Source organism: Pholcus phalangioides, unplaced genomic scaffold (genome assembly GCF_987345545.1).
Source record: "Pholcus phalangioides strain wild (caught in Gottingen) unplaced genomic scaffold, Ppha-v1.0 ptg000024l_1, whole genome shotgun sequence".
Classification (NCBI taxonomy): Eukaryota; Metazoa; Arthropoda; class Arachnida; order Araneae; family Pholcidae; genus Pholcus; species Pholcus phalangioides.
The window spans coordinates 28,716,746-28,742,656 of NW_028301616.1; the positions used below are offsets into that span (position 1 = coordinate 28,716,746).

The window sequence follows — 25,911 nt, forward strand, 5'->3', positions numbered from 1 at the left end:
AGTAAAATTTCAAACGCCTCGTGACACTCTTGCCCGATATTGTAGCATTTCAATTTTACACTAGAGTGCAGCAGCAGCACACTGATTGGAAATTGGGGGGCCCACAAAAGTTTAGATGTGTTTGCCTGATAATAAAAGCCTTTCAAAAGAGGCCCCAAAGAAAAATCTGCCCGAGAGAGCACACTATGGCCCTGCTGATTGGGAATCATTGCCCATGATAATTTTATCTTCAGAATTTTTCGCTGTATCCATTACCAATTCCATAGCATACAGTGATAACAAAGCGAGAAAATCTCTTTTAAACTTATGTTTTCCTAGAGAAGCTTTCTTATAAGCTATTTTCAGCATTATAACTGGTTTTATGTCATTCTTTCCCCTTAACTAAGTACAGAATCACCCACACCTTAATCCAGTTTTTCAGCCATCACAAAAACAGATGAACAAGCTCTTGGGGGTTAAAAAAAAAATCATTGCAAACGTATTATAATGACTCTTGCTGGTTTCCTGCAAGAGGCATGTGATATACAGGTATCCCTCGCTTTATGCTATAACACGATTTCAAAAACAAATCGCAGCCAGCAAAATTCAGCTGTAATCCTGAAAATGGGCTTGTGAATTTAAGATGTGACAAAATCTGTTGCATTTTATGATTTAGGTAAACAAATGTGGACCAAACGCTCAAATCCAATTCCCCAGATCTCACTTATCAACATGTTTTGATTCTGTTGACAGTGCCAATACAATGTTAACAAAAGAAAAAAAAATTATAATGAAACTGGATTTTTTTTTTCATATTTGTGAGGGATATTCAGAATTTTCTGATAGTTTTTTGGGACTGAAGTTTTCATAAAGGGACGAAAAAATGCTGCTTGTCACTTGAATTTGGACTATTTCATTGAAAAAAAGTTATCATCCAGTTATCATACCAGGCTATTCAGGAAAGAAAATATCCACACTTGCACTGGAATCGATCAGAAGTACTGAAGACAGAAGTGTAAAACATTAATTAAATTCAATCATACAGCTTAAATTCATAAGATTTATTTGAAAGTTTGAATAATCAGTCAAAAAAAAATGTTGCTGGAAGTTGGGTTTATTTTATTATGTTTCTCAAGAAAGCTCTTCATTTCTCTATCTTACCCATGTTAAATTCAACTCATTTTACATAGTTTCCTCTCATTATGCATTTCTTTTTCAGAACCAATTAATCACGTAAAGCGAAAGGCATGCCCATAACAGTCTATCAGTCATGGAAAATCTAAAAGTTACTATCACATATGTTTGCATGAATGCCAATTTTCAAACTTGAAAAATCTGTCGTTTATCACATAATGAAACATTTCATATCGAAGTGAACATGTAATACAAAAAGAAAAGAGAAAACTGGGGATATTTTATTTAAGATTGCATTGGGTGACCATATAACCTGTTTTGCCAGGATGTCCCCGTTATTTTTGGCCATCCTGATTTTTTATGGAAATGTCCCATTTCTTATATTTTTATAACAAAGCCTACTTCAATTTTTTTATTCTTTACTAAAATCAAGGATAAAAATACTTTGGGGCGCGGTAACCCGGTCGATCGCAAGTTTGATACCCAGTTCGTCCTTGTCAGCAAACTTTCCTGACACAGGGGTACAACAAAAAACGACAACTTGACCGTAGCAAAAAATTGCTACCGCAGGGAGTTCCCCTATCAAGGGGTTAGCACACCAACCTCTCGATGAGTATAAAAGCAATCCTGCCATTCGGAATCGGCAATAAATTGTAGGTCCCAGTCTAATTGGCCCTTGTGTGCAGAAAATGACAGTGGTGCGATAAAAATGATCAAATGATAAAAATACTTTGCAATTTATAGAAGAGAATTATGACTACAAATATGAATGCGTCATCTCACACATGTCATACTAAACTTCTTCATAGAATTCATTTTAATTTATTGTGAGATTTGCAGTAGCACTTCATGAAAGACAGATGGCAATGGCAGCACAAACCAGAAACAAGTGTAACTGGGCAACATTAATACGTTTTAATACAGTTTTGGGTTTTTGACATGACAAGCGTCAAAAACTGTTGAAAACCGTCAAAAACCTGAATGAATGATTTTTGATAATGTTTTGAACACAACAGGTATATAACATGATGAAAAACTTACTTTTTTGTATATTACAATGTTTTATTTTTAAACACTAATTTATTACAATAATTAAAACAAAATATTAATTATAATTTGCAATTTTGAATTTTTCAACGTAAGTCTATAACATATAAAATATAGTTTTGTGGTTCGTTTTATCTAAGCTACTGATTACCCATGTTCAATTTGCTAAGCGGAATAGAGCTGCTTATTCAAAATATGTATGATGGGGGCATCACAAAGTTAGGTTTTAGACTTCAGAAACTATAAATCAGTATTAAAACATTAAAAACTTATTGTCAATGTTGTCAAATAGTTTTTTAATGTGATAGATATGCTAAATAAAAAAAAAACACTTTTATATTCAGAATTGTAATTAGTGAGAACCTGTTTCGATATTTTAAATTTTCTGATCTGCCCAAAATTTTATTAAATGTAAAAATTCTCACACAGAATCTGTTAGTACACTAATTAAACTTATTTATTTTCATCTAAAAATTTCTTAGAGCTCAGGGTGTATAAATTTACAGCCAAAGCAGAGCCGACAGGACTTGATACCCAAAGCATTTGCTTTGCACATTTAAAATCAAATACAGCTTCAATTGGAAAACCATTGAATTATAAACGCTAGTAAATATACCACATCATAGTGCAGAAGTAAGAATAACTAAGTTTGACTAAGAATAAGTTACAGGAGTTTCTCAAGCTTCATGTACAAACTATCATTGCCAAATTAAATGACATTTTAGTTTTACAAGTTAGTATTTTGATTGCTAGATATATTTCAATGTTATGCACAATAAGAGTATCTCAGTGATTATCCAGATAATTTAATAACAGAAATCAACCTTATACGTATATGATGTAATAAATTTTTTTAAACACTTATGTTATAAAAATAGTACAGCAGATGGTTTATATCAATGCACATATATAAGCAATTGAAGAAATTTTGGAAGGTCAAGAATCATCTTGAATCAGAGAATGTCAAATCATTCCATAGCTTCCCTTCAGTGTTTATGCTTTATTCAAATTGTATATTTTATAAGAAAAAAAAACAAACATATATTTTGCCCAAAAAAATTCTGTAGAGAGTAGGAAATTATTTTAGAATCATGTTAAATATGTATTCTTTGTATAACATAGTCACTTTAAACATTACGTGCAATTAATGTGTGTATTTCCAATGGGAATTTTCATACTGAAAAACAATATTTGAGGTGTTTAAACTGTGGTTTAAATCATAAAAAAAAACCTGCCAACCCTGGTTTTAGGGCCAATCATACTCAGAACACGCATTTCGGCATGTGCCGATTCATTAGAAATTCTGTAGAGGAACTTGTGCGAGGTGCGTATATGGTTAAGTAGCACTTCATTTCCCATCCTTGCAGTTTTTCAGCATTTTTAGCAATAATTGGCTCTGCTCACTTTAGGCAAGAATAGCCAGTTTCCCATACTTGGAATTTTTATTTTCCATATTTTTTCTGAGAAAGCATAATTAGCCTGTGATCAGGCAAGGAATGAAAGAGTATTTTCTTTATGGATTTTCCATTCAAGCAAAGCATAATTAAAGATTTTTAGGGATTTTTCTATAAAGATAGAAGAATCTTGTTTCTAACCAGAAGATTTTAATAAGGCTGCAAAATCAGAAAGCTTCTGGGTGATTCAGAAGCATTGGTGTGTATGAAATAAACATTTTCTGGATATTATACGGAGGTGAACACGGAAAGAAAAGTCATTTGGTCTCCTCCGGAACTGCTGTATCTCGCTACTGTCCCACCTGGAAGCCATTTACTTAAGAGAGGCTAAAAAATGCCTTTACTTCATCGCTTCACACCACAGTGTGTGAAATAAGGAAGGCAGTGGGTCATGTATTTAGTGGTAGTATGTTTGTCCAGTATGCAAGAGAGCCTGGATTCAGGTCCCGGCAGTGACCAAATGACTTTTCTTTCTGAGTTTCCCTCAGTATAATATACAGAAAATATCTGTTTCCTTGATATCTCGGGCTGAGAAGAAAAAATAATTTAATTATAAGAATGTAATTTTATATTAAATTTGAAAATACATAAGTTCTGTGACGTTGAATGAATTTCTTTATATGTATAGCACCCCTTTATATATCTAGTCCTACTATATTGGCACATGTTTCACATAGTGATTTTTTTATGCTTGTTTCACATAAATGAAGTTTCACTCTTGCTGATTTATATATAACTGCCACCAACATTTTCTAAGTGTAATATCAGTTTTTTTATTGGTATTTATTTTTACTATCAGGAGATGCAGAATCCCTTTACTGGGAAAAAGTTCAAAAGGACAGAGAAGCTCACCGCAACAGACCAAGGGCTAAGAAAAGAGGAAGGGAAAAGGTTTTTTTATTATTTGCTATTCTAAATAAAAATATGCCAAAATGGTTGTCATCTAAATCAAAACAAGTTTCTTAAACGCCTAGTTTACTATAAATATCCTATGCAGCAGTGGTTCCCCAACAAATACGTATAATACCCAAGTGGCATTGTATATTTGATGAATACAAAAAAAATTATCACTTTTATCGGAGATTATGCATACCCCCAAAAGCAGAATGTTTTGCCTTGTTCTGCAACGAGCCCTCAGCTGCCGAGACTGGGAATGTTCTGCAGTAAACGTTCTCATGACAGTGTTTCCTACATTTTTCTTATATTTATCAACGACACTTGGGCACTATGCATAATTACCCGCACGTGACAAATTTAAGGAAATTGAACTTACCAAAATGCTTGCCATTATGAATAATAACCAGATTATATTTATTGATATAAAATTTTCCTGTTAAATTCTTTTTCTTTTTACAACTTAAGTGAAAATATATTAAGACATCTTTTTTTATCTTGTAAATTCTCACAACCCACATTTTGGGAACAAGTGCCATAGAGTTATTGTATCTAGATTATAGTATTTTCGATCCAAAGGAATGATAATTTAATGTTCTCTGAAATCCTGGCACTTTAATTACATTCATGTTAGTCTGCCTATATTATATTTAACTTGTGGATCATCAGATAAAGTTCAAATTGGCTTTGTTCACGATTTATTATTTTACAGATTTTGGAAAGAGCTGAGAAAATGGCCAAAAACACTCACATACATTTTGAAGATGTTTGATGTTTTTAATAAATGAGCAGGATCTATGTACAATTTTATTTCATTAAAAATATTCATATTCGTATGTACTAGCTGAATTTCATTCTTTTATTTTGGGCAAACGAATTGTCACCACCTTCTCGTTTGAATCCTCCACCTCCTCTGCCAAAACCACGACCGCCGCCACCACCAAAACCACCACGATTTCCGAAACCTCTTCCTCCCCTGTCACCACCTCCTCCTCTTCCGAAACCGCCGCCTCTGCCAAAACCTCCACCTCTTCCAAAACCTCCGCCTCTTCCACCAAAACCTAGGATTATCGAGAAAAAAAATATATTGCCATCAAACAAAAAAAAAAACCAATATTTAACAATTCAAAGTAAGTACCAAACAAATTTCAACCTTTTCCACACCTGCAATGAAAATGATTATACAAAAGTTTTATAGCTTCAAGCAACATATGTATACATACCTCGTCCGCCTCCCCTACCACCTCTTCTACCAGCACCTCCTCCACGACCTCGTTCTCTTGGTGCACCAGGTGGTTTCGGTAAGAAGCGAGTTAAAGGCAACAGCTTGGCTGGATCTATGTAAAGCTGTAGAGATTGGAATAAAATTTAACTTTCAGTCATACTCAAACATTAGAATTCTTAGAACTTTTTGATACTGATACACACAAATTGACAAATTTTCAAATGAAAATATATCCACATCAAACACAGATGGCTAAATGAAACTATATCTTTGGCTTAGAAAAAACTTGATTCTGGTGTTTGCTTAAACAAAATGAACATTCCGACCAAGATTTTAAATATCAACAGGAGGAACAGCTCGCATATTAAAGCAGTGTTTCTTTAGGTTTTTGCCACAGACAGCTTCCCAGAAGTCTACAAAAAAACCATTTCACTGTCTGGTGTTTTACCCCTGGCACGTTTCATCACTTACATTTCGCTTGCTTTGACTGTATGAATGACCAAGTAAATCACCGACTGTGTAAGTGGCCATATGAGTGAATGACAATACGACTGGGTGGGTGATTGTATGAGACCGAGTGTGGTCACCAACTTGATCACTCATGCGGCTATTTATTTGGTCCTTAATACAGTCACTAACTTGATCACTCATATGGTCCAATCACTTGGTTACTCACACAATCAATCTTTCATAGGGTCAGGGCAGGCGAAATGTCAGTGGCAAACTTTCCAGATCCCGAACAGACATACCAATATTGCCAAAATTCAGAGGCTTGAGAACCACTGCATTATTTGTTTTTAAAAAAAAAAAAAACGAAAAGCATACCTTATCATCTTTTGCAAAAGAAGCAGCTTTAACATCAGGATTGGGTTTTACTGATACAAACTAATAAACAGTTAAGTTACGCAACAGGAATGTTTTATAAATCATAATAAAGTTTATGTAATTAAAATTTCAAGACAAACCTCAGTAAAATTATCATTCTTTTATAATTATAGTTTTAAGGAAGAAAATTATTCATCAATAATTTTCCTATAAATCTCAGAATTATTTTCACGTATTAAAATTTTATTTTTGTTTGTTAATAAATTCACATGCGACTAGTGGACATCCTTTCAAGAATCGCCTCAGTTCATCCATATTCTATTACAGGGTTTGACAAATCGGGGAAAAAATAGGCACCAAGCTATCCCCCCCCCACAACAAAATCTACCTAAAATAGTGTATTTTTTACTTGTCCAGAACTTAAGGACCCCCCTTTCTCATGCTAGCAGACATGCTGGCATAATTTCTGATAATTTTGTGCTGTCCTTTAACTTCAACTAAGTTATTGAACATAAAAAGGATGCCAATTTCAACTTTTTTAGTTCCCATGGCGCCTGGGCTTTGTCCAGCCCTGCTCTGTTATGCTTTAAATAGTAAAAAAAAAAAAAAAAGCGAATGTGGTAAACTGGCGATAAATTATCAAAAAATTGCAGTTAATCAATGCCATAATTATAATCAAGAAGACCCAAAATAGAGTCCCTAGGCTGGGGTTGTTCACGAACCTCATGACTAGAACCATGTTCCTTAAGCAAGTGGACAGTTTTAATGCACTCCTCATATAATTATAAAATCAAAAAATGCTAATATACTTCGCTAATAATAATGCTAATAAATGCTAATTACTAAACACCATCTTCATATTTACCCCCATGCCACTAGATTTACCATAACTTTTGTAGAAATACAGGATTAAATCGTCACAATAGAGAACTAAAATCTGAAACTGGACCCGAAATAATTTTTTCTCCTGTTTGACCCATTGATTTTACCTTGAATACATCCACAAGAATGGAATGTAGAGTGAAATCTGATTCTGCAACATTTTCAGTTTGTGAACTGCAAAGAGGAAATTTTTTTAACAGGGTTTTAATTTTGACCAGTTGAAAATGGTTTTATTAACTGCTAGACATGCTAACCTTCAGAAGGTAAAAACCCTACAACTTTGTTACAAAAATCCTGCAGGTTACTTAAAAATCCAGCATGATAAATTTTTTTTATGTAGCCATAATAAGAACAGCATAAGAAGTAATATATAAAAGTTGACCATATTTTACGGGACATTTCCGTATTTTTCGTCACCATTTGCTGTCTGACTATTCTAAAGAACTGCCCATTTTTTTTCCAATGATATTTCCTTGAATGATACTTACTGAGCATTTTCGTTATGATAAATGGTTTTTCCCTCAGTGAAACCATTCTATTTAACAGATTTATAGAAGCCCTTGATTTCCCTCCCATCTGTAAGAAGAAATTTTACCCTCAACTGATGCAATGTCCCATAATTTTCATTATGAAACATGGCCAGCATAGTAATACCTATTGAATCATCTACGAAATGTTGTATGATCAAATATGTATTAAAAAACACACTGTGAACAGGCCACCATGTTTGTTTACGTTCATAGATTTAAGCTATAGTTAAAAGCTTTGACCACCATTCATACAGGGTACCGTTCAGGTGATGCAATGTTACAAGAGCTTTTTCATGTGGGGTGAAGGTTTTGCTTCCTAAAGAAAAGAAACTAATAGTGGGAAACAGCAAACTTGATGGTTCTTTTCTTCATTTTAATGACAATAATTGAAACCCACCAATATGAATACATAATCTGGAAACCCTGTAAAAATCGCAAAATCTGGCATTGCCAGGCTAAATCCAGAAAGTATAATAGTATCCAGTATATAATACTTCTCTAGTGTGACCCAACCCCTAGGGGTGATGTGTTTATATGCCATATGGGACAGAGCCTGGGCTATATCTGGCACAAAAGTATATAATACTTGCAGGTCTGCAAGTAATAAATAAAAAGAATATCATAACAGAGACAGTTTCAAGCGATAATTTGCCGAATTCACAAGAAAAGTGACAATACAAGTGATACCAAATCACGTTTTGCCACTTCAACAATTCTCTTCATTAAAATTTTGATTATCAGATTTCATTTTAAAAAGAATGATTTAACTTTAAAAATTGAATTTCTAGCATAAAAGAGCTTTCTTGAGCACATCACACACAACCAGTCAAAAAGGATACATAGTCACGTATAGGACCAAATATTTCATCAACTTTGCCAATCATCTGTTTATTTTCAAGATAAATCGGAGCATTGAAGAAAGGCACATCTTCGATGACAACTTTACAGACCAGGTCATCTTCACATGAATGAGCGAAATATCCCAGTTCTGCAAACACATAAAAAATATTAAACACCAATCTTTTCTGATTAATATATTCGCAAGAGTATCAGAATCCATAGCATCAGAAATTTGTCGCCTAAGGCAGTCATTACACTATAAACATTTTATAAAAGTTCTTGTATAAAATGCAACCAATAAATATATCGGTTACATTCTAGCAAATAAATACAGGGTGCTCTGTTAATGGACTGAAAAACTTGAAGGGTTGTTAGTAGTTATCAAGAGGAACAAAAATTGAAATAGAACATGGTGTTGCAAACCACGTTGAGAGGGTAAAAATCTAAAAAAAAATGCATGCAGGCTTTAAGTCCAGAAGAGTTGAAAGGTGGATGTCGGTTGATCACTGAATGTGGATTCGCTCATCATATCTGATGTAAGCGTCATGAAACGCATGCTCTGGGGTAGGATCACGTGTTGCGGACGACATAAATCAGCACTACTGCAGTAGTAAGCTCGTGTAGCAGTTAGTTGTCTGTTTCAATGAGTATTGGGATGGCTGACTACACTGATATGCATATGATTTGCGGTCGAGCAGATGGTGATTGGGCGCTTAAGTACACCAGATGTAACAACAGCAATATCCCACGAGCAGGGCCGGACTTAGGCAGGTGCGAAGGGTGCGGGCGCACCGGGATAAAAATTTCTTTGATTACATTTCGACTTAAACGTTTTTAACAAAGCAAGTCCAAGGTCTCTAATATGCACTCAGACTGTTAGGTACACACACAGTTACACCTCCGGCACAACTCACTAGTTAGTAAATCGCCCATAAATGGTGATAGACCTGAGTTGTGCTCGGTTTGAAAGAAAAAAAAAAGAAAAGGCTTTCTCAAATGTTTTTTTATGACCATGAGATGGTAGTTTAATTTTTATTATACTGGGTGCAAATGTGAGACAGGCGCGCACAATGGTTACTGGGGAGTTGCGAACCTTCTTTCAAGAGGGCCGCAAAGCTGTTTTCGCACCAGGCCGCAAAATACTTTAGCCCGCCCCTGCCCACGAGGCATTGTCCGCACCATACTACCTTCCCCATGATCGATTAACTACTATGGGGACCTTCTACCCAGCACGGTGTGATGCAGGAAGACTGGTACACACTCTCCAAATGGAAGAAACCATGCTGCAACGGTTTGCAGATTCCTCATCAACAAGTACACGAGCTGTTACAATTGAATTCGAGCTGAAAACGCGCAAGACCTCTTGGCCTCCACGTTTGCTATTCATGTGACTTTTTTTAATGAGGTCATCTTAAGTCACTCGGTTATGCGACGCCTGCGGACACACAGGAGAATTTCACGGAACAGATTGTCGTCGCTGCAGCAGACATCAAATGCATACCTGGTATCTTTGAGCACGTCTGGGAATCGTTTCTACGTCACTATCGACGGTACAATGACGTCAGCAGCTGTTGACAAAATAGTTTTGTAAAAGATTTTTTTTATCAAACTTTTATAGTGTAATCCTGGCCTAATGGAAAAAAAAAAGAAACTTCGTTATTGAACTTAAGAGCAAAAATGCAATGAAGTCAAGAACTTACCAACAACAGTTTCTGGAGGTCCTGTGTCGTAACCTCTGCCACCACCGCCACGGCCTCCACCAAAACCGCCACGTCCTCTTCCTCCCCTGAAGCCACCCCCGCCTCTGCCACCACCACCTCTGTTACCAAAACCTCCTCGTCCTCTATTTCCAAATCCTCTAGACATCTATAAACATAAGTTGATTTATATCACATGCTTATTTTTTCCCCTTAAATCATAAAAAAAGGCACAGTATATCCCTATATGATTGAAATTAAATTGGTTAGTGAACGAAGCATTACCAGTACAGGGGTTATACTTGTAGATAAAATTTTATTAAGATCAATATAAAGTGAAAATCATGTATAACAATATCGTTCGTGATAATTGCCCTTAAAATGATAATATCCTCCAATCCTGGTACACTTCTCATAGTGTTAATCAGGCCCGTCATTTTAACTTTTTCCCAGGGAGGAGGCAAAGAATATATACTCAATAGGAATTCCACTCAATATATATATATATATACAGTCGGCACTCATTATAACAACCCCTATTTTCACAGAACAACTATCTTATGTATTTTACTTTTCATATAATGACCCTTCCAATACAACGTCAGTATTTGACGAGACAGGGGCCGGGGGGTTGTTATATGAAGTGTCAACTATATATATATTTCACGTTATTTGTCCCTCCCAAATGACAAACCCGGTGTTAATACATTTAGTCCCTAAAGCAGAATGTGCCAAAATCTGCGACGTACGTTGCAGAGCAATTAGCTCTACTGCAGAACAATTTGGAAGAATTTTAAGAAAAAGTGCAAAAAACACTATTACATGTATGGGGATTTTTACTGCAGAACATCTCCGTCAGCCGAGGGCTCGTCGCAGAACAGTGCTAAACATTCTGCTTTGGGGTATTTAGTCTAACAATACGCTTCTCTGGATCTTTGAGCATTGTTATACAAGAGTTTCACTGTAATTAAATACAGTCACAACAGGGCCCAGCTTCAGATACTTTTAACACGACTTTATATACTTGGAATTTGTATTCAAAGCTTTTACGCAGGAAAGTCCACAGGTATTAGACAGGACAGCAAAATTTTATAGGCTACACTGCTTAACCTTAATGTTCCAATGAATTGAATGTGTTGGAATGCGCGTTCTGAGTGCCTGTGTGACCTTAATGTATTTATGGTGTCAGAGTCACGAGTGTTTCATGTTCTAGTAGTACTGCCATTCGTTTTCTACATTTTGAAGTAGGCAGAGAGGATATGGAGCCAAACGTTTAATCGGTGTATGGCAGAAGACTTGCAGTGATGTCATGCTACTTGCCTGATCTTTTAGAAGTGCGAACACTGGATCCACAACCTGCAGCTGGGACCCTCTATGAAGAATTTATAACATTAAAAAACAAAAATTACGAGAATCTTTTTGTCTTGCTCACAAAAGTAATTTAGACAGCTAGTATTACTAGACCACTCAAGCAACTTGTCTATATTTCTCTGTGAAACTTCTAACAAACTGATACACGTTGGAAAGTGCATGTTGTGATATTAACGATACTTTTTTTCAGTGCAATGTTTGTTATAGTGCTGCCATCTATTTTTCAAACTATAAGTGAAGTGCAACAGTTACAAATTTGTATCATTACAGGCCTGTTGTGAGACTTTTTAACTGAGAGATCAGCTTGCATTGCTGCCTCCAAGTTGGGACAAAAACAACTTATTAACTGTTGCTCACAAACAGATCAGCCCTCATAGGCCAGGGTTTTGAGTGTTCTTCCGAACAAATACAAGTAAAAAGCCATGTTTCTCTCTCCCCACACCATGCAACAGGTGCCCCTAGATTAGGATCTTTGCACAGTGAATTTAGAGTGTGAAGAAACAAAAAATCGCAAGAGTCATACCGGGCTGGGTCCCTTTCAGCCCCCTCCACATTTAGAGGGCTATAAAATTCGCAAGCGTGGGCCCCGACAAGAATTGATATGAAGTAAAAACAAATAAATAGACAAGCTAAGCAATTCAAAAGGACAGTGTAAATCTCAGCAATTAATTAATCTCAACTTATTAACATATCTAATTCATGCCCACCCTCCCAAATCCGAGGATTTTTATGGATCCCTCAATCATAAATTTGTTGCAAAAATATTGATACACCTAAATAAAATGAGTTAAAATTCACTTACAACTCACCTAATCGTTAAATGGCTAACACTCAATCACAAATATTTGAAAAAAATAACATAAAACCCCCCACGTGCTAAACAACAAAATCTCACGGTTACGGTTATCGAATCAATACAATGCCGAAAATAAAAATGAGAAAGTTTAAATAATTTTTTTTTTAAAAACCCGGTGAAATGTAATTTATCATTAAAGAAATTCAATATGTAATTATTTTTTATCTATAAAAATTAATGATATATTGATCAGAGTGTTTTTAAAAAATATTTTTGTATTGAATCGATATCGCAAATTTAATCGATAACTAAATTTGTCTGTCGGTCTTTTTTCCTCCGTTTTTGGTGGTCCGCTCGCTAGTGTCTCTTCGGCGGTGCGCTTTTCCCCTTCATTTAACCTTTTAACCAGTTTTTGTGAATTTATTGTGAAAAATTAGTTCCTTCATAATCTCCGGTGAGTGGAGCTGATTATTGTGATGGTTATTGAAGTAACAGACTAATACTATCGCGGAAAATTGTAATTGTATTAGCTCTATTAACTTGCCACGTTTTTCCTAAACGCAGGCTTTCCTTTTACGAGTGTAATGTAATGTGAGTTGAGGGTCATATTTTACCATATATAGTACGATTTCGCAATGAATTGAATTTTATCTACGTTTGTATTATGCAACGTATTCGAGAATGAACCTCGTTGTGTAAATACGTTGATTAGCTCATCGTGGGTGTGGTTCGCGGATTTACGGTATCGTAAAATTGCTCTTTTGTGGGTACCGGTGGGACAAAACAATTCGTCCGTAAAAGAGGGGTGACCGTTAATCAGAAGGGTTTTAAGTGCATGTACAAGGGGAAATTATTATTTGGCCTTAAAAGAGGTATCCGTTGAGAGGGGTTAGTGTTCTGTCCGTTGAACGGTTTTTTTTTTTTTGGCGAGTAATGCAATGTGATTATTGATATGTGGATAATATCAAAATTGTTAATAGTTCTGAATATAAATTAAATTTTGTATTTCCATTGTGTAAGAAGAGTCATAGCCAGCAATTTCCGAACAAGGTGGCAGGAAGAAAAATGTACTGTTCAAACCTGCTATAATGCTCCTCCGATTTAGCATTAAACCTGTTAAACGCCAGGAGTTTTCAGTGAATGAATCTCCTGTTTTTAGGAATTGCACATGTTAATCTAATATTTAATATAACTTGTTACAGCCCCGGGATTCAACTAGACAAATGGTATCGGCGAACCCAAAAAAGAGGCGGAAATTATTTGGTAGACGGCGGAAGATGCAGTGACAGCATGCTCTTTACTGGGTCTTTCGGAGACACGTGACACCAGACATTTATTCGATGCACAGCAGATTTGATTGAATCGTGTCACCGGCTAACTGTATCTCTTGAAAATAACAAAACGTAATCATCACATCTACATTACAACTAGCGCGATGTGATTTCACTTTTATTTTTCCATGATGGATCCGCCACCTCATGTAGCCAGCGTATCACGACCCTTCACTCCAGAATGCAAATAATTAAAAATTAATCACTTTTCAAAGGCTTGCGCCGAGGTAACCCTCTGGGGATGACTGGACACTTATTATTAGCTTTGAATACAATTTTTAAAAAACATTTGAAAAATATGCATGATTCTCAAAGAAAAGGACAAATTCAAAATTCTGTTCCTTCTATTTTTTATCTGTAGAAGAAGCACAAGTGTTGTGTAAATTGTCGCAATTGTGTCAAATCATTAGAAATATTTTATTTTTGGGAGAGGGCGAGACAATTTGTCAAATAGCTAGTTTCAATTCGGTTTAACATATTAAATTAGCGAGATGACTTGAATCTGCTTTGACCATGTGTCCTGTTGTGTCTGTATGTCCTCTTTTTGACCATATGGCTTTTTTTTATGTTGATGAGATTTGATTCGGGAGAAGTTTGACAAACTGGTTGGCGATGATTGGTAAGGTGGTACTAATCAGCAATGGCTTGTATGATGTCATGTTTTTGCAAAGGGAAAAATTATTACAATCCCCTTAAAAAATTCCTATATTACTCTTCAAAAATTCTTGTCATATTTATTTTTGTATGAATTTGAATTCACGCAAAAACCTTAGTAACTATTTTCAAAAGTTGGCAGTTATGTTTTTGGAGCCGAGGGTTTTTTTTTTTGTCTGAGCTAGTAATCGCTCAGAGAATTTTGTGCCGTTATAAACTTTTTAATCGCCCTGGTGTAATCTGAAACTTGGCAATGAAAAGTTGATCTTCATCTTTGTCCAAGAATATTAAGTCTCCAACAAATAAGGCAAATACACAAAAAATACAAAAACCTCCTAATGCATTTCGAAACACAGTGGGTGTTGTTTGAGAGAAAAAAATATTTACCACTAATCATGCTCACCACAAATCCCACTTAGGTTGGGTACCAAATCTTATTTCTTGGTTGCTCAGCAGAAGAAGACATAATCTTTTTCCGCTGAGCAGCAGAGTTTAGATTTGGTATTAAACCTAAGTGGTATCCTCGGTCAGCGTGATTAGTGATTAAATATTTTTTCATCTGTAGATGAAATACCTTAGGAGTTTTGTATTTTTGTTTGTATTTGCTTTATTTGTTGGTGACTTCTTAATATTTCATTCATTCCCAACCCTGTTGGGAAAAAAGTCCCGGTGACACAAAAAACTGAAAACAATCGATAATAGTGCCTTTTTGTTAAAGCATGTGAAATGTTTTCCAAGTGTTTAATTTTTGTTGCATATTTTACCAATTGTTAAGACTGGAAGATCACTATCAATGAAGGCCTAGGGCCTAGCCTATAGGCCTAGTTAATTAACGTCTAAAATTTGGGAAAAGCATGTGTAGAAATTTCAATCAAGCTTCTGACGGTATATTACTATTGGGTAAGGACTCTGGGTTTTCTAATAGTGGTTAGTTTGTTTAACAGAGGGGTAAAAAAATTAGCTTGAATGATTTTTTAAAGTTTTTCATTTTAGGTCAAAAAATGTCTCCTCCATGCTTTGGTGATTTTGGAAAGCAGACGCGTGATATATTCAGCAAGAACTATCGTAAGTATTTTTACTTTTTATCAGTATTTCATATTTGTTACATATTAAAAAAGTCAACACAGGTTATCAGTGATACCTTCAGCTAGTGAGGATAATTTGTTCTGGAGTCACGTTCGTTTGTGGAAATGCAATTTTCTCATAGATTTCTATGGAAAACCTGTTAATTTGTTTCAGATATGGTCGAAAATTTAAATTTTTATAACGGCAAGGAATACTATAAAAAAACACAGAAACTGACCGAATGCTGAAATTAACAGCTTCAAATTAGGATAAATGAGAATTCATAAGCTGTTTTTAATTTTACACTATGTACATACCAGCTTTAACGGTGTTGACAACCCAGTTGAGTTTGAGTGTTCCTATCTATTTGTGATTTGACCAGCTCATTTCTGTGTCCGATACATGCAGATTTTAAGATGAGTTCCTAGAATGTCCAGACTGTTCAGCTTGATGCCGAGTGTCTTCCATGAACACTCTAAAATGACTTTATTACTTTTTTCACTCGAAAAGGAACTTTCTCTTTTTGTTTGTCTCAAAGAGCTGATGGTAAAATCCTGGAAAGAGGAACCTTCGGGATCAGGGTTTTGGGTGACGAGAAATAAAAGAAAATTATAATAGTTAGGAAATTTGTTACATCAATGATTTTATTTCTTAAATAGATGTTTTAGTTTTATTTTTGTCAGAATTTCAGAAAAAAATTCATTAAATCAAGGAATACATTTAATAAGAGTTTAATATTGGGGTCCAGTTACATTTATCTGAATTATCTGTAAAATATTCGCAAACTATTAAAAGGCGTCCATGTAAATTTAAACATTGGAAACCTCTATTGTATATGAAGTTAACAATTTTATTGCTATGTATAAAATGTTCACCTTTTATTCCGTTTCTGTTTCTTCCTAACAGACATCGGATTGGTTAAATTGGATTGCAAAACAAAAACATCAAGTGGTGTTCATTTCAATATTTGCGGGACCTCAAGGAATGATACTGGTCGAGTAAATGCTTTCTTGGAGACAAAATATACTGTTGCTGATTATGGTGAGTTTGCAAGTACTACAAATTGATAATCTGATAAACAGATTAATCATCTCTCTAGAACCGAAATTTGGCACCAGTGGTAGCAGATAATTGATAAAAGGGCCTTGAAAAATTTTTGCATAACTAAATTGTCAAAGCTTAAAAGAATATGAAGTCATTATGCTTAAATGTATCCCACAGACAGGGTTCCCCTGACTTTTTTTTATCAACTGTAGTAATTTGGCTAATCAGATAGGAAAAGTTGTAGTCAAATGAAAGAGAACCTTTTCCAAATTGACACGTCATATAAAATGTGGATTCCAAAACAACTTGTATCAAGTTCAAGATGGGAAATGCAAATCGTGTACAAATAAAAATCGTTTAATATAAAATGAAAGTTTGCAGTACAAAAAAATTTGAATTCTCAAGAATTCGCCGAGATTTTTTTGCTGCCCAAAATTTAAAAGCATTTTCAAAATTGAATTGTTGCCTAGTGGGTGGATAACGAAAAAGACAAACGAGGGTCTGAGTTGTCTGACTATATCTGCTCTCCCTTATCATAAGAGTGGATACCCTTATTAACCGTTGGCTAGAGCGTAAAATCCAGGTCGAAGGTTAATGCATTGTTGGGGGGGGGGGGTTGGGAATCAAGGGCCATTTGTTGGGACGAAGGACTATCATGGACGAGAGGGTTTAAATAATAGATGGTTTTTACATGTAGGGCTCTTGGGCGTGCGGCCAACTAGTTGCTGTTCCAGACAAGGTTGATCACTCCCTGTCAGCCCCTTCCATCCTCCTCTGGAATCGTACTGAAAGTCACTGAACATTATTCGTGATTGGCCAATAAAAATTTCACTTCCAGATTTTTGCACATGTGCCAAATGGCCAATTCGACCATCCAGAGGCCAAATGGACACTCCCAATTTGGCGAATTCAATCTTTTATTTGTCTGCCAAGTGGCATATTTTGTTACGATTTGGTGCAATGGCGATCAGCAGCACGAACTCTACCCACAGAACATTTTTACTCAGTAAGGGTTCTGGTTCCTCTGAAGACTGAGGAAAATTGAAGCAGTACCACTTTATTGAAATGGTGAATTTTATGGAATTAAATGACTTCCATATTCTGTAAATTTAGAACAATGATGAGAAAAAATGTGTAGCTAAAGAGAACTAATTTGTGGCGAAATTCAGAATTTCTTTGTTTCAAATGAGAATATGCTAATATTTTTCCCCCTCAAAAAGTAAATGTATGTTTGTTGATAATAATTGTAATTATTCTGTCTCTTCAAAGGTTTCACTGTGAAAGAGAAATGGAATACAGATAATGTTCTTGCTACTGAACTGTCTGTAGAAGATCAGTTTGCGAAGGGTCTGAAGCTTAGCGCCGAATCTAATTTTGCTCCTCAGACCGGGTAAGTAATGATCTCTGAAAATGTATGAATCAGTTTTACAGTAAACCCTGTTATAACAATTAAAAATGTATATATTAATTGGCACAAACCATGATTTGGGAATTTTTAGACGGATACAACTTTTGTTTGTTCTATTTCTACAGGAAGAAATGCGGCGTTCTGAAAGCAGCTTACAAAAATCAACACGTTCATCTGAACAGTGACATTGATATTGATGATGCAAAGCCTGTTGTACAGGCTGCTGGTGTTATTCAGTAAGTATATTTCTATTTTGTTTTTGTAAAAAAAATTTCTTGTCCCCTGAGGTGTAAATGTTTTTCGTTTACAAGTAAATAGGGAAATACAACAGTCAGACTTGGTTAATCGAAGTCCAGAGGCACAGGAAAAATGTTTGAATTAACCAATTAATCTATCTTGGACCCATAAAGTGACTAAAAATTACAACTTAATCATCAATAATCACATATTGTAATTTTTACAATTAATTGTAATTTTATCAGTTACAAAACTGTTTCCCAAATTTTAATCTGTAATTGTAATAATTGATCCTAGCTACTGTTCTGGAACCAACATCACAGCAGAATTTCCTGACCATGCTTAAAGCTTGATTTATGTAAACAATGCGTAATCGTCGGTAACAAAACTGCTTCCCAAATTTTGCTTCCGAATTAACTTCCATAAAATGTACTACAATTTCTAATTTCTGCTTATTTTCTATACTCTTTAATGACAATTTAAAAAATCATTTTTTTTTCAATGAAATCCATACATTGAACAACATAATCAGTATCAACTGGTACACATTTTCCATGCATTCCAGCTGAATAGTGTTGAAAATGGACAATGAATATTGTTTTTCTGCGCTGTTTCTTTTGATAATTCAAAGTTTTTGTTTTTTATGAAAATTTGTTTACCCCTCGCCAGATAATTAAACATTCATCTGATAAACTACAGAGTAACAAAGATTTAAGTTTAGTAATCTAGGGTTAACAACTTTGTTAAACAAAACAAAGTCTGAACTTCTCTTAGAATTTTTCCAAACTAAATTTGCTCATATGAAAGTCATAATTTTCTCCAGACTTCAAATTATCCGAAACATTAAAAAAAAAAATTTGAATTAAAACAAGAAATCTTAACACTAAATTAGGTACAAAACTCGAGGGGGGGGGGCATAAAAGTTAGAATTATCCAAAAAATTGAATTAATCAAGTTTACTGCATAACTATTTATCGGTAACACTGATTAGAGAGTGTGTCAAAGACTGCAATAAGTTTTTAAATTTTTTTTAAACAGGTCAAAGATCATCATTTTTGTGTGTAAAATTAAAATTTTGTTGCAAGTTAAATAAGTGGCTGTCTTTGGTATTAATTTTTCATTTTTGTGAATCTCTGTACTTTTTAAAAAGCAAAACATTCAAGTTTTTTTTTTCTCTTTTGCCAGGTATCAAGGATGGTTAACTGGTGCACATATATCATTTGATTTTGCCAAAGCTCAGTTGAAGAAAACTAATTTTGGTTTAGGATACACACAAAAAGACTTTGTTTTTCATTCCGTTGTGTATGTGCTTTTGTTATTTTAGCCAATTTTATTTGTGTGCTATTAGTGATATAAGTTATTTCATTTACTAATGCTTTATTGCACCCAGCAAGGAATTTTTATATGAAGCTTAAAATTTATGTACATTTCTGAGAAAAATCTTGCCCTTTAACTGTGAACTTGGTAATGGTGTAGGTAGGCATGTAAGGTTGGTAGCATACCAACCTTCGACTGTGCTGGTATGAATTCAGATTGTAACTGGAGCATAGCTGTCTTTGTCTAGCCATTTGAAATCGCCTCTGAACTGCATGTTTCTGTCGCACTCCCAATTTTTTCCTCTCGTGAACAGTTTTAAAATTCAAGTAAATTTTCTTGAACTTGGCCACCCAGCTCTGACGAACATTTAAAGTAGCATCATTTAAGTTGGGGCATGTTTGTCGTGAATATTATTCACGAAATTAGAGTTCTTTGTTTTGTTTTTTTGGAACGGTGTTATCACTGCTTGGTGATTATGTCTATGATTATGCCACTCTATTATTATGTCATCATAGATATCCTTCTGTTTTCTTTATAGAAACTTATCCATAAAAAATGTTATGAAGAAACTTGATAAATTATTAAACTTCAGCTCATTTTCTTTTTTTTTTTCCAAATCAGCCATTAAAACATTTTTGGTATAAGGGCTCCACACCTCGGGATTCAACTACCAGACAGCTGAATAAAACAAGTCTTTACATTTGCTATCAACAAAGTTGCTACACTTCAAATTCAGCTCAGTATTTATTCTTTGATAAAACAATTACTTGTGGAAAAAGTCTTTTGTAGTTTTTCACAATTCACTGTAATTCCGTATTTTATGGTAGAAAATCCATAGAAACTACACACACATTCTTTAATAGTTGGCAAGTATGAACTGATGTGACAAAAATAATTAACTCTTTACTATGTATTCAATGTCTTAGAACAATTATAAATTTCTGAGCATTATTTAATGCTAATGAAAGAATTGCACTAGTCTATTTAAAACTGTGCTATTAGACTTATGCCTGCGTCAAGTGAAATTTGGTTTCCTGTTTGGTTTATGAATTGTTCTTATTTCAGTAAAGTTTTTAAACTAGCTTGTTTTTCTTATTTTAATTCAATTTTGTTATATTGAATTGTTTATAGGGCTGATGGTCAAGACTTCACTGGTTCTATGTACCAGAAGGTAAATGACAAGCTTGAAACCGGGATGCAGCTGAGCTGGTCTGCTGGAACCAATGTTACAAACTTTGGCCTTGGCTGTGTCTACAAGCTTGACCATGATAGTTCATTTAGGGTAAGATGCATTTGTAATACCATTTATGTACATTTATGATCAAACTTTTATAACTCACGTCAACTCCTTTATAACAGCTACTAATCTCTTGTGTAATGTTTTTTCTATAGATTGAAATGCTATTACTCAAATCTTCATTAACAAGAATATATTGGTGATACAATCAACTCTTTTATTATAATAACCATGTTATAGTGATCAGTACGATAAGTCCAAAATTTTTCCGTATAACTATCCCAGTGTGGACAATATCCCACACCCCGGGGGCGATGGAAGGGTCTGGGGGGGGGGTGTAGTAGCTTTGAGTTTGGTATAGGATCCTATTGGTTGGGGGCGATGAGGAGAAAAAATTTATGAAGGGGGCAATGGGACGAAACGTTTTGGAAACTATAAACTATCCTATGTATCTTTTGATTTAACGACCACCCAATATAACACCTTTTTTCAACAGAATGATTGAGGTTGTTATGAAAACTGTTGACTGTATCAATCTTTTGGAAGCACCTCAAAGTTTGACAGGCAAAAATTAAGGAAAAGGCAGGAGTTTTTGTGTTCGGCTATAACTTATGTTTACAGCTTTGTGTTGTGATTTCAACTCTGAATTCAAAGTTTATTAGACCGTAGGTCAAACTTTTTTGAGTCATGAGCACCGTTTACAGGAAAGTGCCCATATGGCAACACCACAGATGGGTACTGGAAGAGGGAATTGTAGTAGTCCCCCCCCCCCCCATTCAGTAAAAACTTTGGCAGAACTGGTATAAGTGGAGTTAGACGGCATCCCTCTCTTTTCTATTCACTATACACGCCTTTTGTAGTTCTCCCCTCTGTTCGACAATTTTGCATCCACTTGTGGGTAACACTTAACATGCCTGATTTTCAGAGATTAAGTGATGAATAAACTTGCATGCTCATTGTAATAGCAATATTGATTTTATTAAGTGATGAATTTACATGAAAATGAACCTAATTAAAATCAAATTAGATCCTTGTGAAAAAAAACCTTTTCCATGCTTTGTAACATGTGCTTTTATTCTTTCTAAAGGCAAGGGTGAATAATAGCAGTCAAGTTGGTTTATCCTTCACTCACAGACTTCGTAAAGGTAAGCATTTAATTATTTTTTTGCTGTTTCATCAACCCATAAGTGCAGTTTTTGTTAAAATTTTTTTTTTTTTCTTGTGTTTATCTTGAAAAAAATAGCCAGTTGTACATGAGTTAATGCTAGAACTGTACCATCGAAGTTATCTTATTGCTGAGGATCACTTCCAGCTCGGCTTCATGACAGTCTTTAACAGTCGAGAAAAAAATTTCCCCAGACAATTTGGTACACTGTTGTGATTAATATAATGTGTGGTGAAAACACATGAGATAGTGTGGGAAGAAGCTGGAGAGAAGTTTCAGGATTTCGTTAGGAGGAAAGAATGTGCTGTTATATTATTAGCAGTCAAAAGGGTCCCATATGATGTCTGTTAACTTACATCATATACATACAGAATACATAAAATGCTCATTTGTATTATACAGTTGAGTCTGCTTATAACAAGATTGTATACTACAAAGTATCTGTTATAACCAATTTCCTTCTGTCCCAGTGAACTTGGAATACCAAAATAATGTAAAAATATCAGTTATAACGAGTTGCCATATTTATGAATATAGGGTATACGTATAGTTAAGTTTTTGCAGGAATGGAATTTTTTATAGGATGAAATTACACAAAATCAGATTCTTTCAAAAATAAAATTGGATCATAAAGTACTGCAGTTCTTTTTCGAGGGCATCTCTGATCCTGTCGTCCTGAGGTTTTCTAACTTCGAGGCGCGAATGCGAGTCTCTCTCATTTGAAAAAGTCTCCTTGCAGAATACAGGCAGACCTACAACATTATACTGACATAACATTCTTATTTACTTCAGAAAATGGAAGACTGAGATTGCAGCATGAACACTAAACAAGCGCAACTCGACAACATAAATACATTAGGGCAGTGATTCCCAACATGGGCACTAGTGCCCTCTGGGGGCAATGGAATGTTTCAGGGAGCGTGGTAGAAGCTACGGGTATAGCATATGGGTTAGATTGTGTTGGGGGGCGATGGGAGAAAAAAATTTCTGGAGAAGAGGGCAATGTGGGACAAAGGTTGGGAAACTATGCTTTTGCGTGTTCTGAATATATGTGAGACCCTTTCTGGTATGTACAGATTTGTTAAAAATTCTGCAAAGGAATATGTACAAGGTGCATGTATGGTTAAGTAGTAGTATTTTTCCGAGATACTATAGCCTACTCTGTCAGCGCCATTTAAATTCCAAGAGCTGGTTCTGTAAATTTTCAAAAATAAAGAGGGATCGGCATAACCACAGTTTTGTTTACATTAGTGTTTTTCAGCTTTTGTAGACTTCAGGACATATTAAAATATAAGTTTGACAGATCATTTACAGCCGTAGTTCTTTGGTTCTGTCACCTGTGGCTCCTGTACTTCGGTCAATATTTATTTGTCGCTTCCTAGAATAGCCTAATGAAGAATCACTTCACCGAACAGTCACACACACCAATATAGACAGTTTGCCTCTGACATAGGTTGTCAGCATCTCTATGCCCATGATGCACTCTTTGGGAACTGCTGATCAACAGTAATATGAGGTCTAATATTTATCCAAACTTATGTGAATATCGTTAAGATTTATGATATGAATAATTTTCATTTTAACTTCACACTTGAGCCAAAACTATTAAAAAAATTTGTTTATTGTATGTAAAAATGCCCTTAAATGCTAATTTTTTTTTCATAGTTGACACATAGAAAGCCTGATAAATCATTAAAAAAAAACCTATTTCAAATTGTATTGAATATATCAACGTAATATTACATTTCAAATATATAACTACCTTCTTTGTGATTTAAAAAGTTAGTTTTTTTAAACAAAATGCCACACATGCTCTACAACAGACGGTTGTCGTTAATTGGAATACCTACCAGCAGATTCAAAATATAAAATGGCAAGAATACGATCTCAACTTATGTGTAAAGTCAATTCTGAATTTTTATATGAATAGGGAGAAGGACCCTTTGCATATATATATCCAAAGCTACGTATTTAGGTGTTAAAACAATTTTTTTCAAAGTTTATTTGTCAGACTGGATCATTGAAACCGTTAAAAATGAGGTACACATATGTGAAATTATACAAATCAATATGATAATATTGAAAATTTTTAAATTAACACATCAAATATATTGGTCACTTTAAGAAGACCGTTAGATTACTGGATGGGCCAGATTACATTTTCAGGCCGGTTTTCTTTTAGCATAAAAAAGGAAAATGTGTCACTGCATGTTTAATAGTTTATATTTGAATGTTTTTTTTTAACTATCAGTAATCTGGGGATTTTGGTAATCCGGCGCACCCTGGCCTGATATGTGCCGGATTAGTGAGTCTACTGTATTAAAAAATTTTTATATTAATACTTCATCTGCTATTAAATGCTTTCAAATTTACTTAAATTTCTCATGTTTATGATAATGTAATTCTGGGAAATTCCCAATATTGATCACTCGGATTCGTACTTTCCCAGGATGATATCCAGGACGCATTAGTCTTTAAAGTGCACATCTTGAATATGAGTAACATATAAGTATCAGGGGTTTGCACACGTTAACCTCATATGTATCAGTTATCAGTTTCATATTTGGAGTTTGCAAATTGATGCATTTGTTGTAGTTAATTTCTCTAGTTTGAATTGTATATATATATTTAAGTAGTAGTAGGTCAAGGTACAACTTTACCAAATTATAGAAATGGTAATTACAAAAATGTACGATAATTTAGTTTTTGTTAAAATCTGTTTATAGGTATTCAGCTTACACTTTCTACGCTAATCGATGGAAGGAACATCAATCAAGGTGGACACAAGATTGGCTTGGGTCTAGAGTTGGAAGGCTGACATCCCTACCGAATATCGATGTAACTTAGGAAGTCTGCATGTAGATCTGCAGTTCATAATCTTATATTGGAAAAGAAACTGGGAAAATAAATTTTTTTTGCCTTAATTTTTTTTTTTCCTTTTTTCTATTATCATAAAAAAAAAAATTGGTTATTACAGCTGTTGAGAAGAGAAGAGTGCGCTAGTTAGTGCATTTCAGCTAAATGTTATAAGCTGTGGTTTAGGAAAAGTACTTGTGCCACACGTCCTGCCCGCCACAATTTTCTTTTTTCATTCTACAAAAAAAAAATTCTGGTTGTAGTTGAAAGAATAAATAAAAAGAAATCAGTTTTTTGTTACGCATCTTTTATTTTTCAACCAAATTATTGAAAAAAAATTAGGTCTTTTTGTAAGAAAACGCCACAAGATCTCACCCACATACAACAAATGTACAAGAAGTTTTTTTGGCTATTTTTCTAGGGTGTTCTTTTTTTGCAGTATATCTGGATTATTTTCTGGGTTAAGATCATTATTTTTATTATACCCAGTGTATTTTTTAAGCAGGGTAAAAATATAGACTGAATGGGCCAAATTTTAAGTATTACACGTTATATCTGGGTTATGAGTGTACTGGACTGAATATGCAACTTTCTGGAATTTCGAAAAATGATTACATAAAATGCATTAGAAAAATAAGGTTAAGATTATTAGGAGAAATTAGTTGAATCCCATTTTTATACGAATACTGTTACAGCGAAAATCTCGTTTTAACGAACACTTTTCTAATCCTTGCATAAGTATACATAGAAACAATGCAAAATCGTGGAATTCCTTTATAATGAAATTTCATTATAGCGAATGGATTTCTCCATTCTCGAAGTTATAACTGGATTCGACTACTACGTTTTAGATTTCAGTTAAGTAACTATAACACTTTCCAATAATAGGGCCGGTTTTTTTAAAATGCGAAATTTTTTATTTG

The 25,911-nt window shown here is 34.6% G+C and overlaps 3 protein-coding genes across 6 annotated transcripts in view; 2 read left to right on the top strand and 1 right to left on the bottom strand.

Annotated features, from left to right (window-relative positions):
* The window catches only part of Larp7 (La related protein 7), a 24,390-nt gene extending 19,042 nt beyond the window's left edge, over window positions 1-5,348 (top strand). Inside the window, exons 12-13 of the mRNA XM_089250756.1 lie at window positions 4,414-4,505; window positions 5,221-5,348. Coding sequence (XP_089106882.1) covers window positions 4,414-4,505; window positions 5,221-5,280 — 152 coding nt within the window. The 3' untranslated portion in view covers window positions 5,281-5,348. The remainder of the gene's footprint in view (window positions 1-4,413; window positions 4,506-5,220) is intronic.
* LOC149069156 (uncharacterized) lies at window positions 5,349-12,796 on the bottom strand. Of its 2 annotated transcripts, none has more exons than XM_089250757.1 (6): window positions 12,681-12,796; window positions 10,511-10,676; window positions 8,810-8,958; window positions 6,559-6,618; window positions 5,732-5,855; window positions 5,349-5,569 (listed from the first exon to the last, which is right to left on the bottom strand). In XM_089250757.1, exons 2-6 carry the CDS (start codon window positions 10,674-10,676, stop codon window positions 5,349-5,351), a joined length of 720 nt encoding a protein of 239 aa, XP_089106883.1. In that variant the 5' UTR covers window positions 12,681-12,796. The 2 variants fall into 2 exon arrangements, with proteins under 2 accessions (XP_089106883.1, XP_089106884.1); XM_089250758.1 differs by having other exon boundaries at window positions 12,688-12,786.
* Window positions 12,797-13,000: 204 nt separating this feature from the next.
* Window positions 13,001-25,288, top strand: LOC149069157 (voltage-dependent anion-selective channel-like). Of its 3 annotated transcripts, none has more exons than XM_089250367.1 (9): window positions 13,001-13,128; window positions 15,653-15,724; window positions 16,631-16,765; window positions 18,038-18,158; window positions 18,302-18,412; window positions 19,599-19,715; window positions 20,862-21,012; window positions 22,055-22,112; window positions 24,859-25,288. In XM_089250367.1, the coding sequence occupies exons 2-9, from the start codon at window positions 15,661-15,663 to the stop codon at window positions 24,948-24,950; spliced, it is 849 nt and encodes a 282-aa protein (XP_089106493.1). In that variant the 5' UTR covers window positions 13,001-13,128; window positions 15,653-15,660; the 3' UTR covers window positions 24,951-25,288. The 3 variants fall into 3 exon arrangements, with proteins under 3 accessions (XP_089106493.1, XP_089106494.1, XP_089106495.1); XM_089250368.1 differs by having other exon boundaries at window positions 13,019-13,265; XM_089250369.1 differs by lacking the exon at window positions 13,001-13,128 and having other exon boundaries at window positions 15,640-15,724.
* The last annotated feature ends 623 nt before the right edge of the window (window positions 25,289-25,911 follow it).

Bases quoted from the DNA above. Each gene is read 5' to 3' on its own strand.
- LOC149069156 (XM_089250757.1), bottom strand. From the start codon at position 10,676: ATGTCTAGAGGATTTGGAAATAGAGGACGAGGAGGTTTTGGTAACAGA. The intron at 8,959-10,510 runs GTAAGTTCTTGA...ATGTGTTTGCAG, and splicing joins ACCTCCAGAAACTGTTGTTG to AACTGGGATATTTCGCTCAT. The intron at 5,570-5,731 runs GTATGTATACAT...CGATAATCCTAG, and splicing joins TGGTAGGGGAGGCGGACGAG to GTTTTGGTGGAAGAGGCGGA.
- LOC149069157 (XM_089250367.1), top strand. From the start codon at position 15,661: ATGTCTCCTCCATGCTTTGGTGATTTTGGAAAGCAGACGCGTGATATA. The intron at 16,766-18,037 runs GTGAGTTTGCAA...GTCTCTTCAAAG, and splicing joins ATATACTGTTGCTGATTATG to GTTTCACTGTGAAAGAGAAA. The intron at 18,413-19,598 runs GTAAGTATATTT...CTCTTTTGCCAG, and splicing joins CAGGCTGCTGGTGTTATTCA to GTATCAAGGATGGTTAACTG.